Source organism: Bombina bombina, chromosome 11 (genome assembly GCF_027579735.1).
Source record: "Bombina bombina isolate aBomBom1 chromosome 11, aBomBom1.pri, whole genome shotgun sequence".
NCBI lineage: Eukaryota > Metazoa > Chordata > Amphibia > Anura > Bombinatoridae > Bombina > Bombina bombina.
This window is the reverse complement of record NC_069509.1, coordinates 56124054-56137574: the sequence shown is the minus strand read 5'-3', so window position 1 is coordinate 56137574 and position 13521 is coordinate 56124054. Positions and strand designations below refer to the sequence as shown.

General features: G+C 36.9%; 1 protein-coding gene across 1 annotated transcript in view; it reads left to right on the top strand.

Moving 5' to 3' along the window:
* LOC128642463 (NADPH oxidase organizer 1) overlaps positions 1–13521 on the top strand; it is a 93711-nt gene that overhangs the window by 31300 nt on the left and 48890 nt on the right. Inside the window, exon 4 of the mRNA XM_053695235.1 lies at positions 13354–13521. This exon is cut by the window's right edge and continues 13 nt beyond it. Coding sequence (XP_053551210.1) covers positions 13354–13521 — 168 coding nt within the window. The remainder of the gene's footprint in view (positions 1–13353) is intronic.

The following is a 13521-nucleotide window of genomic DNA, read 5'->3' as shown; positions in this document are numbered from 1 at the left end:
AGTGGTTTTGAAATAGCAAAATGCTACTTGTATTTATTGCCCTATAACTTGCAAAAAAAGCAAAGAACATGTAAACATTGGGTATTTCTAAACTCTGGACAAAATTTAGAAACTATTTAGCATGGGTGTTTTTTGGTGGTTGTAGATGTGTAACAGATTTTGGGGGTCAAAGTTAGAAAAAGTGTGTTTTTTCCCATTTTTTTCTCATATTTTATATTTTTTTTATAGTAAATTATAAGATATGATGAAAATAATGATATCTTTAGAAAGTCCATTTAATGGCGAGAAAAACGGTATATAATATGTGTGGGTACAGTAAACGAGTAAGAGGAAAATTACAGCTAAATACAAACACTGCAAAAATGTAAAAATAGCCTTGGTCCCAAACAAACAGAAAATGGAAAAGTGCTGTGGTCATTAAGGGGTTAAAGGGACACTGAACCCAAATTTTTTCTTTCGTGATTCAGATAGAGCATGCCATTTTAAGCAACTTTCTAATTAACTCCTATTATCAAATTTTCTTTATTCTCTTAATTGGTATGTTAATTTGAAAAGCAAGAATGTAAGTTTAGATGCTGGCCCATTTTGGTAAACAACCTGGGTTGTCTTTGCTGATTGGACAGCACCAATAAAAAAGTGCTGTCCATGGTTCTGAATCAAAAATTTGCTGGCTCCTTAGCTTAGATGCCTTCTTTTTTAAATAAAGATATCAAGAGAACGAAGAAAAATTGATAATAGAAGTAAATTAGAAAGATGCTTATAATTACACGCTCTATCTAAATCATGAAAGAAAAAAATTTGGGTTCAGTGTCCCTTTAAGGGAAAGACATTGAAATATGGCCTTGTCCTTAAGGGGTTAAACACAGGAGACAGGATAGGTAATAGAAGATGATCCTGTTTTGTAAATGTAATTCAATCAACACTATATTACAGCCAGATACATGTAATTACTGTAGTTAAGTTACAGACTTGAAGAAACATTGCAATATTTGAAACATTCACATATCAAAAATATATATTTTTTTTAAAAGTATTAACTGCAAAACAAAGTGATTATGAAATGAAAGTAAAACTATTTAATTTGATTTTGACATACAAAAAAAAAATTGGATTAATGGATTCAGATAAAAATGCTAGTGTAAGTGCTGTGTAGTCGGCATTGAAATGGTTCCGTTAATTTTAAAAGGCATGCTGCATTAGGTGATTAGGAAGGGGCCGTGGGGCATTTATTTAGGCAATAGGGTGGCATAGGGTATAGTCATACTCATAGTTACTTACTTTATAAAGTTTCAAATCTTTGCTGGCTGGTTAGGTATCTGTAATAATGGGCAGCTCCGGAGTTTGCTCTTCAACTGAACTCTGGCACCCGAAGTGGCACAACAATACCCTCAGGCTGAGGCTCTCGCTCTACTCCTGACACAGTCGACTATCATGGCGACACAGACACACAGTGTATGTCCGCACACCCACATGATTGGGCAGTCAGCAGCTCCCTCCAGCTTCTTCAGTTATTTCCTGCCAGTGCCTGCGCCTGCACCAGTATCAGTGAGTCTGACCAGACGTCACTCACGTCCATGCCCGGCACTCCTCCCCACAATGCTGGTAGCTGATTGGCTAATTCAGCTGTCTGGTATTAGCTCCATCATAGAGGCGGCTTGGAGAAACGCCTCCTATGGAGCTTGTATGGGCCCGCAAGAGCTACCACTGGGTGGCGCTAGCTGATAGTGAGCTATTAACACTATCAAGCATCCATGTTGCACATTCAATGGAGGGCAGCTGAACGGCTCACTGCCTCTCCTGGCTTAATTGCACAACATGGATGGGGATTGCATCGCTCGCTGGTGGAGGGAGGGGGGTTGTGGGTCTGGGTACCTGGGGGCGTGGCCAGGAAAAATTTAATGCACAAACCACTCAACTTTTTTTTTTTTAATAAATTAATAAAAACTTTTTTTCTCTGCCTCCCCTGTCTCCTATCACTGCACTGCACGTCACTAGACTACAGGACTTCTCTTGTGTGGCACCAACCCTCTGGAACGCACTTACTCGAGCTCTCAGACTTTCCCCTAACCTCTCCTCCTTTAAACATTCCCTAAATACCTTTTTGTTCAGCGAAGCTTATCACCCGACTCATTAACAAATTAATTTCATTTACCTAACAGTTGCCCTCATCTATCCCCTCACTTAAATCATTCTCACCTTTGCAGTCCCCACCTCCTGTTTCCCATCCTCCTACCCATCTAGATTGTAAGTTCCCACGGGAATATGGCCCTCAATTCCCCCTGTATTTGTCTGTAAAATGTTGTCTTTTATTGTATTGTTTCTCCGTTGTACTTTTATCTTTGTATCCATGGGCAGCGCTGCGGAATCTGTTGGCGATTTATAAATAAATTAAAGGGACATACAACCTATTTTTTCATGATTCAAATAGAGCATACAATTTGAAACAACTTTCTGATTTCTTTTTTTTTATCAAAATATACTTCATTCTCTTGGTTTCCTTTGTTGAAGTAGCAGAAAAGCACTATTGGGAGCTAGCTGAACATATCAGACAAGCCAATGACAAGAGGCATATATGTGCAGTCACTAGTCAGCAGCTAGTTCCCATCTGCACATTACTACTCCTGAGCCTACCTTGAAGCAAATTAAATAACAGAACTAAACTGGAGATTTTTTTTTAAATTCTGTGCTTTATCTGAATCATGAATTAATTTTTTTGGGTTTCATGTCCCTTTTAACAGGGGAGCACCTGGCATTGATATAAATTCTTAGTTTGCAGCAAATACAATTGAAACTGAAATGTTTTAACTACAATTTAACTTGTATTAGCCTCTAGTTTAGTAGGCATTACTTTTCTGTCAGATAAATAAGCTCAGTGTGAATTTTAAAAGAACCATTGGTGAAATAAATGAATGAGTCCCGAGTATATAAAATGCTTAGAGCATATGATGAGAACGAGAGAGAGATATTTAGACAGACCCTGGGAACTCCCATATACCTCCCTCTTTCTGAAGCTGTCATTTTTATTTTAGATAAAACAAATATAAAGTGCAATGTAATTTGTGAAACACACATCAAATTGTCTTCATTCTCTTAGTATCATTTGTTGAATGAAGGAGCAGCAATGCACTACTGGTAGTTAGTTGAAAACAATGGGTGAGTCAGTGACAAGAGGAATATATATGAAGCCACCAATTAGCAGCTATCTCCCAGTAGTGCATTGCTGCTCCTGAGTCTATATAGGTATACTTTTCAACAAAGGATTCCAAGATATTTAAAGGGACAGTCTAGTCCAAATTAAACTTTCATGATTCAGATAGAACAAGCAATTTTAAAAAAAACTTTCCAATTTACTTTTATCATCAAATTTGCTGTGTTCTATTGATATTCTTTGTTGAAAGCTAAACCTAGGTAGGTTCATATGCTAATTTCTAAGCCCTTTTTACAGCAAGACAGCACTAGTTCAAGTGTGCTATATAGATAACATTGTGCTCACGCCCGTGGAGTTACCTAGGAGTCAGCACTGATTGGCTATAATGCATGTCTGTCAAAAGAACTGTAATAAGGGGGCAGTCTGCAGAGTCTTAGATACAAGGTCATCCCAGAGGTAAAAAGTGTATTTATATAACTGTGTTGGTTATGCAAAACTGGGGAATGGATAATAAAGGGATTAAGTATTTTTTTAAACAATAAAAATTCTGGAGTAGACTGTCCCTTTAAGCAAATTAGATAATAGAAGTAAACTGAAAAGTTGTTTAAAATTGTATGTTCCATCTGAATCATGAAAGTTTAATTTTGGCTGTACTGTCCCTTTAATGCTAGTACATAAGATGTATATATAAATATGTATTTTGATTTAACTGACTATTAAACGAACTGTTTAATGAAACCTTTAAAATAATAAAAGTAAAATATATTTTCTAATTTTCCTGTACACTTTCTTTTTTACTCATTACCTCAAGGCTACTTATAACAATAACCAGTAGTTTCTGTTTATTCCCCTATGTATGTAACTGATTTACACGCAACGCATGTATTGTGTTAATAACTGGTTTAACTTGTCAGATATATATGTGGCACCTTTAGTAAACAGAGATCCAAGGAAGTTAACAAAATAATAGTTTACAGCTTCCTTGTGACAGACCAAAAACAAATGTTTTACTATATAAAAAGTATCAACAGCACACCAACATTATTTTGTGCATTAAAGTAGCAAACAGCAATGTCTCAAGCCACACACCCATAATCGTGCAATGCAAACAAAATATCTCACCCCACTTTTTAAATGCTGCTAAACCACACCTCTCCATATGCATTAAACCCCTTAATTTCCAAGGTAACAAATCCATCTAGTGATTTCTTAAAAAAATGGCAATATGTTAAGCACAATGACCCTGTTTCAATTTTAGGAATGCACTAATAACAAGTTGGAAACATCAATCTCCATATTCTAAAAATATAGTCAAGTCATGATCTCTATTCATAGCTACTGGCATCAGCACATGCTAGATTTGTGTTCTGTTATCCTCTCTCATACACTGCAGGTAGTCTCACCTACATAAATGGACCCACACGGACACTTCAACAAATAAATGGCAAAATTAGTATTATAAGTATAATGCCCATATATTTTATCTTTCTTCCCAGTCTGTGGATGCACAAACACTGATCGCTTGATCGTATTGTTACAATGGGAACACCCTAAACACAGATAGCAACCATAGCTATTTTCAGTAATATGTTGTTTATTCTTAACCTTAGATCCTACATCTGCCTTAATGAAGGAATCCCTTATATTATAGGCTTGCATGGGAAAATTCTGAAATTCCATATCAGGATTACAATTTTTTAAAAATATACCAATGTCTACGTATGATTTTCTGAATCTGGGGACTCAAACTATTGTACTTAGATACAAAAAAGCAATCATAACCTTTTATCCTCAATCACTTTCTGAACATGTTTCAATAATTTAACCCTAGAAATACAGGACACATTATTAATTTCCATATCAGTATAATCTCTATCATACACCCTAAAAACAAATGATTGTCTCATTCCCTTTAACCTTATTAGTGCTGTTCTATCATCAGATACAATCCGGCATATCCGCATACATTGACTTTTAGGTAAAGAGTTTTTGAAGATGGGGAAAGAGCACTATCAGCAAATAGGAGATTATTTTTGTCAGTACTTTTCCTACAGCGATCCACCTTTAACACACAATTTAATTTAAAAGCAAGTAATTAATTAATTAGTGAACTTAGATGTTTATGGGGATTGATCTATTGTTGCCAACTGTTTTTTGAAGAAAACAAGAGACTAAGGAATCATCAAATTTCATGTAGGAAAATAACAAATTATACAGTAGTTGCTGAAAACCCCCCACTTTATTTTATAATTTGATACAGTTTGGTACAACAAAATGAAAACCCTTCATACAAATCATCTTCATACACACAATCTAGCGTAAAGGGACAATTTACTCCAGAATTTGTATTGTTTAAAAAGATAGATAATCCCTTTATTACCCATTTCCCAGTTTTGCACAACCAACACAGTTATATTAAAATACTTTTTACCTCAGCTCTTTTGACAGACTTGCATTTTAGCCAATCAGTGCTGACTCATAAATAACTCCACAGGAGTGAGCACAATGTTATCTATATCATATGGCACACATGAACTAGTGCTGTTTTGCTATAAAAACTGTCAAAAATAAGAGGCGGCCTTCAAGGGCTTAGAAATTAGCATATGAGCCTACCTAGGTTTAGCTTTCAACAAAGAATACAAAGAGAGCAAAGCAAATTTGAAAATTGCTTGTCCTATCTGAATCATGAAATTTTAATTTTAACTAGACTGTCCCTTTAATACATTCAAGAACTTTCTACAAGTCTGTGAATTCTATTTCATATTTAAGGAACAGTTGGAGTAAACACATTAAACTGTCAGATACATTTACATTATTAACTAAATAAGAGTATAAGGGGTCAATTTATTATTGCCCAGAATTGGGCCAATTCCCCCTGTTAACAGAAGTTAACAGAAGTTAAGAAACAGCGGTCTATAAACCGCTGCTCCTTAACTCATATGCACCACTGAGGCTGCGTACATTAATCCGCCCGATCCTATACGATTTGGCTGATTGACACCACCTGCTAGCGGCCGATTGGCCCCGAATCTGCAGGGGGCGGTATTGCACAAGCAGTTCACTAGAACTGCTTGTGCAATGCTGAATACAGACAGCGTATCATGTCCGCCAGACTTTAATAAATTGACCCCTAAGAGTACAATATTAAATTTTTGAAATGAAGATTTTACATAAGCCTGGGAAACTGTAAAATAGTTTGAGCAAATAAAGAAAATCCCTGGAAATAAGACAGGTTGGCAACCCTATTTTGATAATAAACCTTTAGAAAACTGTATCAAATGATTTATCTACAAAAATCCCCATAGACCAGGGGTGGGCAATTATCGGCCATCCAGATGTTATGGACTACATCTCCCATAATGCTCTTTCAGCCATAATGCTGGCAAAGCATCATGGGATTTGTAGTCTATAACATCTGGAAGGCCGATAGTTGCCCACCCCTGCCATAGACTTTAACCCCTTAAAGGGACAGTCTACTCCAGAATTGTTATTCTTTAAAAAGATAGATAATCCCTTTATTACCCATTCAGCAGTTTTGCATAACCAACACACTTATATTAATATAGTTTTTACCTCTGTGATTACCTTCTATCTAAACCTCTGCAGACTGCCCCTTATTTCAGTTCTTTTGACAGACTTGTATTTTAGCTAATAAGTGCTGACTCCTAGGTAACTCAACAGGAGTGAGCACAATGTTATCTATATGGCACACAGGAACTAGCACTGTCTAGCTGTGAAAAACTATCAAAATGCCCTGAGATAAGAGGCTTAGAAATTAGTATATGAGCCTACCTAGGTTTAGCTTTTAACAAAGAATACCAAGAGAACAATGCAAAATTGATGATATCTTAATCATAAAAGTTTAATTTTGACTAGACTGTTCCTTTAATTGCTGAGCCAGTCCCAATCCTGTGCTGAGCAGGCTTCATCGTTAAAATTGGGTGTGTGTTTCTAAATACCATAGGCAAGAGAAAGGGTTAAACTCATATAAATCAGGGCCTTAGGGTATAGTTATTATATAACCTTGAGCCTCTACTCAAATAAATGCACATTTGTTCATGCCAGGTGATGACTATTACCACCGTGATCACTAAGCTATTGAAAGTAATATGGGGCATTATTTTAAAGAGGGGCTTTCTAGGCTTTAAAACATTTATTCACCAAGTGATCACTATTACCACAGATATGATGTGTGAATGTATTTTAATGTGTATGTGTCCAAGACACACAATGTTTGAAAGAACTGGTGGCTGCCTTTCTAAACGGGGGCTTTCGATGTTTAGAGGCTTTAAAGGGACATGATACCCAAATATTGAAGCACTTCAAACATAGCTGTTTAAAGCTGATTAGAAAATATGACCTGAATGTCTCTATGTAAAAAAGTAATATATTTTACCTCAAATGTCCTAAGTATTCACACCCTACTGTAAAGAGACTTTAACTTAAGCAGCCAGTCAGGATGCTTGTCCTAGGACTTGCTTCTGTCATGTGCAGGCACAGTCATGTTATTTTTCTATTCAGTTTAAGTGAGTTCTATGAAATCTCATGAGATCACAGCAAAGGCAAAGCATTACCTCAGCACTGCTGATGCTGATTGGCTATTGTTATGTGTTGCGTTTTTTTTCCAACTTGCAGCTGGACAGCAGCTGAAGTATAACTGTTTACCCAACACTTACTTTAGTGAGCTGAGGTCATTTTGAGGTAAAATATCTTTATTTTTTACACAGAGATGCTCATGTGATATTTTCCTGTCAGCTTTTTACAGTTTTGCTGCATCACTTTCAAGTGATTTAGCATATGAGTATTATGTCCCTTTCAAGGAGTTGACATAGAGGGGTTTTAATACATAACCCTCCATCCAGCTCCCTTAAAGGGCCAGTAAACCCACCAAATAATGTTATATAATTCTACACATAATGCAGTTATATAACATTAGTCTAGCGCCAGTTTTCTAAATGAAAGTTTTTCAGAAATTTTTATCTATGAAAATTAATTTTACAGACCAGGGGCGCGATCCGATATAGATCGCAGTTTGCGGCGCAAGCGAGGGAACCGGCGTCGCCCGCAGTTTCAGCTCGCAACTCGAGCTATCCCATATAAGTCGCCGTCAGATGCTAACGTGCCGTAAGTCTGACAAACCAGCGATGTCCAGAAATCTGCGCAAGTACAAATTTCTGGCGTCGCCAGTGACTTGCGCCACGTTAGAAACTGCCGGCGCCTATAAAACCTGACTAAAGTCTAAAACACCCGCACTGTCTAACACGCCTCCCTAACATAGCCCGACAAGTCTAACACGCCTCCCTAACATAGCCCGACACGTCTAACCCTCTATCCGCTATCCCCCCTCACTAGCCTAACAATAAAAAAGCTATTAACCCCTAAACCGCCGCTCCCGTACCCCGCCGCCAGCTATATTATATCTATAACCCCCTAAAGTGAGCCCCTAACACCGCCGCCATCTATATTAAAATTATTAACCCCTAATGTAAGCCCCTTACACCGCCGCCATCTCTATTAAAATGATTAACCCCTAATTTAATCTACCTACCCCGCCGCCAGCTATATTATCTATATTAACCCTAAGTATATTATAGTTAATATAGGTATTACATTATATATATTAACTATATTAACCCTAATTATATTAGGGTTAATATAGTTAATATAGTTACTATAGTATTTATATTAACTATATTAACTCTATCTAACCCTAACACCCCTAACTAAATTTATATTAAATTAATCTAATTCATTTATAAACTAAAATATTCCTATTTAAATCTAAATACTTACCTATAAAATAAACCCTAAGATAGCTACAATATAATTAATAATTACATTGTAGCTATGTTAGGGTTAATATTAATTTTACAGGTAAATTGTTAATTATTTTAACTAGGTATAATAGATATTAAATAGATATTAACTATTTAATATCTACCTAGTTAAAATAATTACCCAATTACCTGTAAAATAAATCCTAACCTAAGTTACAAATACACCTACACTATCAATAAATTTAATAAACTACAAACATCTATCTAAAAATACAATTAAATTAACTAAACTAAATTACAAAAAAAAACAAACACTAAATTACAAAAAATAAAAAAAAGATTACAAGATTTTTAAGCTAATTACACCTATTCTAAGCCCCCTAATAAAATAATAAACACCCAAAATAAAAAAAATTCCCTGCCCTATTCTAAATTAAACAAATTTCAAAGCTCTTTACCTTACCAGCCCTTAAAAGGGCCTTTTGTGGGGCATGCCCCAAAGAATTCAGCTCTTTTGCATACAAATACAATACCCCCCCCCCCCATTACAACCCACCACCCACATACCCCTATTCTAAAACCACCCAAACCCCCCTTTAAAAAGCCTAACACTACCCCCCTGAAGATCTCCCTACCTTGTCTTCACCACACCGGGCCGAACTCCTGATCCGATCCGGGCGATGTCTTCCTCCAAGCGGCAAAGAAGAATTCTTCCTCCGGCGACGTCTTCCTCCAAGCGGCAGCAAAGTCTTCATTCTTCCGGCGGCATCTTCAATCTTCTTTCTTCGCTCCGCCGCCGCGGAGCATCCATCCCGGCCGACTGCTGTACTACGAATGAGGTACCTTTAAATGACGTCATCCAAGATGGCGTCCGCCGAATTCCGATTGGCTGATAGGATTCTATCAGCCAATCGGAATTAAGTTAGAAAAATCTGATTGGCTGATTGAATCAGCCAATCAGATTGAGCTCGCATTCTATTGGCTGTTCCGATCAGCCAATAGAATGCAAGCTCAATCTGATTGGCTGTTCGGATCAGCCAATCGGATTGAACTTGAATCTGATTGGCTGATTCAATCAGCCAATCAGATTTTTCTAACTTAATTCCGATTGGCTGATAGAATCCTATCAGCCAATCGGAATTCGGCGGACGCCATCTTGGATGACGTCATTTAAAGGTACCTCATTCGTAGTACAGCAGTCGGCCGGGATGGATGCTCCGTGGCGGCGGAGCGAAGAAAGAAGATTGAAGATGCCGCCGGAAGAATGAAGACTTTGCTGCCGCTTGGAGGAAGACGTCGCCGGAGGAAGAATTCTTCTTTGCCGCTTGGAGGAAGACATCGCCGGAGGAAGAATTCTTCTTTGCCGCTTGGAGGAAGACATCGCCCGGATCGGATCAGGAGTTCGGCCCGGTGTGGTGAAGACAAGGTAGGGAGATCTTCAGGGGGGTAGTGTTAGGCTTTTTTAAGGGGGGTTTGGGTGGTTTTAGAATAGGGGTATGTGGGTGGTGGGTTGTAATGGGGGGGGGTATTGTATTTGTATGCAAAAGAGCTGAATTCTTTGGGGCATGCCCCACAAAAGGCCCTTTTAAGGGCTGGTAAGGTAAAGAGCTTTGAAATTTGTTTAATTTAGAATAGGGCAGGGAATTTTTTTTATTTTGGGTGTTTATTATTTTATTAGGGGGCTTAGAATAGGTGTAATTAGCTTAAAAATCTTGTAATCTTTTTTTTATTTTTTGTAATTTAGTGTTTGTTTGTTTGTTTTTGTAATTTAGTTTAGTTAATTTAATTGTATTTTTAGATAGATGTTTGTAGTTTATTAAATTTATTGATAGTGTAGGTGTATTTGTAACTTAGGTTAGGATTTATTTTACAGGTAATTGGGTAATTATTTTAACTAGGTAGATATTAAATAGTTAATAACTATTTAATATCTATTATACCTAGTTAAAATAATTAACAATTTACCTGTAAAATAAATATTAACCCTAACATAGCTACAATGTAATTATTAATTATATTGTAGCTATCTTAGGGTTTATTTTATAGGTAAGTATTTAGATTTAAATAGGAATATTTTAGTTTATAAATGAATTAGATTAATTTAATATAAATTTAGTTAGGGGTGTTAGGGTTAGATAGAGTTAATATAGTTAATATAAATACTATAGTAACTATATTAACTATATTAACCCTAATATAATTAGGGTTAATATAGTTAATATATATAATGTAATACCTATATTAACTATAATATACTTAGGGTTAATATAGATAATATAGTTGGCGGCGGGGGTAGGTAGATTAAATTAGGGGTTAATCATTTTAATAGAGATGGCGGCGGTGTAAGGGGCTTACATTAGGGGTTAATAATATTAATATAGCTGGCGGCGGTATAGGGGGATTAGATTAGGGGTTAATAATTTTTATATAGGTGGCGGCGGTGTAAGGAGTCAGATTAGGGGATAGATAAGGTAGATGGCGGCGGTTTTAGGGGCTCACAGTAGGGGGTTAGTTTATGTAGATGGCGGCGGGGTCCGGGAGTGGCGGTTTAGGGGTTAATAACTTTATTAGGGATTTCGGGGGGGGGGATCACGGTTGACAGGTAGATAGACATTGCGCATGCGTTAGGTTTATTTTAGCAGATCGCGGTTGACAGGGAGATAGACATTGCGCATGCGTTAGGTGTTAGGTTTATTTTAGCAGCCAGTTTAGGAAGTTACGGGTCTCCAATAGTCAGCGTAAGGCTTCTTACGGCTGCTTTTTGTGGCGAGGTGAAAATGGAGTAAGTTTTCTCCATTTTGCCACGTAAGTCCTTACGCTGCATATTGGATACCAAACTGCGCGGGTTTGGTATACCTGCCTATGGCCCAAAAAACTACGGGCGACGGCAGAAATATACGCGCGTAACTTCTAGGTTACGCCGTATATAGGATACCAAACCCGCGCAAATATTGGCGTCGCCGGCTTTTGCGGGCGACGATTTTTATCGGATCGACCCCCAGACCAGAGCGGGAGAGAGCTACATTTATTTTAATGGCGTGATCGGGCCGGCTGTGACTAGACAGCGTGCCCAGATGCGCTTAGGAAAGAAACAGACCCGCTCAGTAGAGCAAGGAGCGGCGGTCTGTAAAATTAGTTTTCGTAGATACATTTTTCTGAAATACTTTGATTTAGAAAGCTGGTGCTAGGCTAATGTTATATAATTCTGCACTATGTGCAAAATTTTATAACATTATTTGGTGGGTTAATGGCCCTTTAAAGGGACACTAAACCCAAAAACAATTCTCTCATGATTTAAGTAGAGAATACAATTTTAAACAACATTCCAATTTACTTGTATTATGTAATTTGCTTCATTCCTTAGATATCCTTTGTTGAAGAAATAGCAATTCACATGTGTGAGCCAATCAGACGAGGCATCTATGTGCAGCAACTAATCAGCAGCTACTGAGCCTATCTAGATATGCTTTTCAGCAAAGTATATCAAGAGAATTAAGCAAATTAAATAATAGAAGTAAATTAGAGAGTTGTTTAAAATTTGTATTCTCTTTCTAACTCATAAAAGAAAAAATTTGAGTTTCATGTCCCTTTAAGCTTACTCCAGCCTGCACTTGAGGGTCTCTGGGGCTGTGCATCCATATTTGTGGCTGTCTGCAAACTATAAAATAATCTCTGAGTTCAGGGTTGGGAGCATCTCAAGCTCACCCAATTAACCCTTTAATTGTTATTTCCTGTGTTCTACTGAGACATTTAAATATATGATGCATTTAAAATCAGTTATAATGTGCTCTCATATCTCTTTGGTCCTTCCGGTAACCTAAATTAAATCTCTATTGAGAAGAAAGGTGGGCTCATTTAACCTCACCTAATTAAACCTTTAAGGGACCTAAAAATCAAAGGCTTCTACATAACACTGCCTACATATTGCTAAGCAAAAAGTGAAATAAATCCCAATCTCAATAATTTGCTGCAAGGACAAAATTCAACCAAAATTTTCAAATTACGCCTAAGATAAAATAAATCAATGTAAATATTTGCATAGGAAATTAGTACATCTAGGCAAGTATCCCTGCTTGCTTTTCCCTAGAAATTCTTAATATACAATGTTTCCAATGCACACGAGAATTGTGGGTAAGATATGCAAATTAGATATGCAAATTATCAGTTAAAATACAAATATATGCACACTGTTCATAAACTTTTGTTACAAAAATATGTAAGTATATAAGCTTACCCACCAGCTTCAAGGCAAACCGCATAAGTTAGTAAAAAATAGAGTTACTATGATTTAATTGAGTGGTGTACACCTTTAATGCTGAGAATGTACGTTGAAATGAATGCAATGGGTATACCTGTGACTGTATATATCTACAATCTATAATGGTGAAAATATGTATTAAGACAGCTCCTTTTTTACTTTCCTTCTAGATGTCCCTCTGCTATTTCGTAGTAGCAAGGCCTCAAGTCGTGACATGGAGCGACTTCATCTTCTAGAGAATTACACGCAAAATCTGCTGCAAACAGACCCTAAGATCTCACAGTGTGAAGAAATCATCCAGTTTTTCTCTCCAACTAACCAGGACCTCACACATTCAT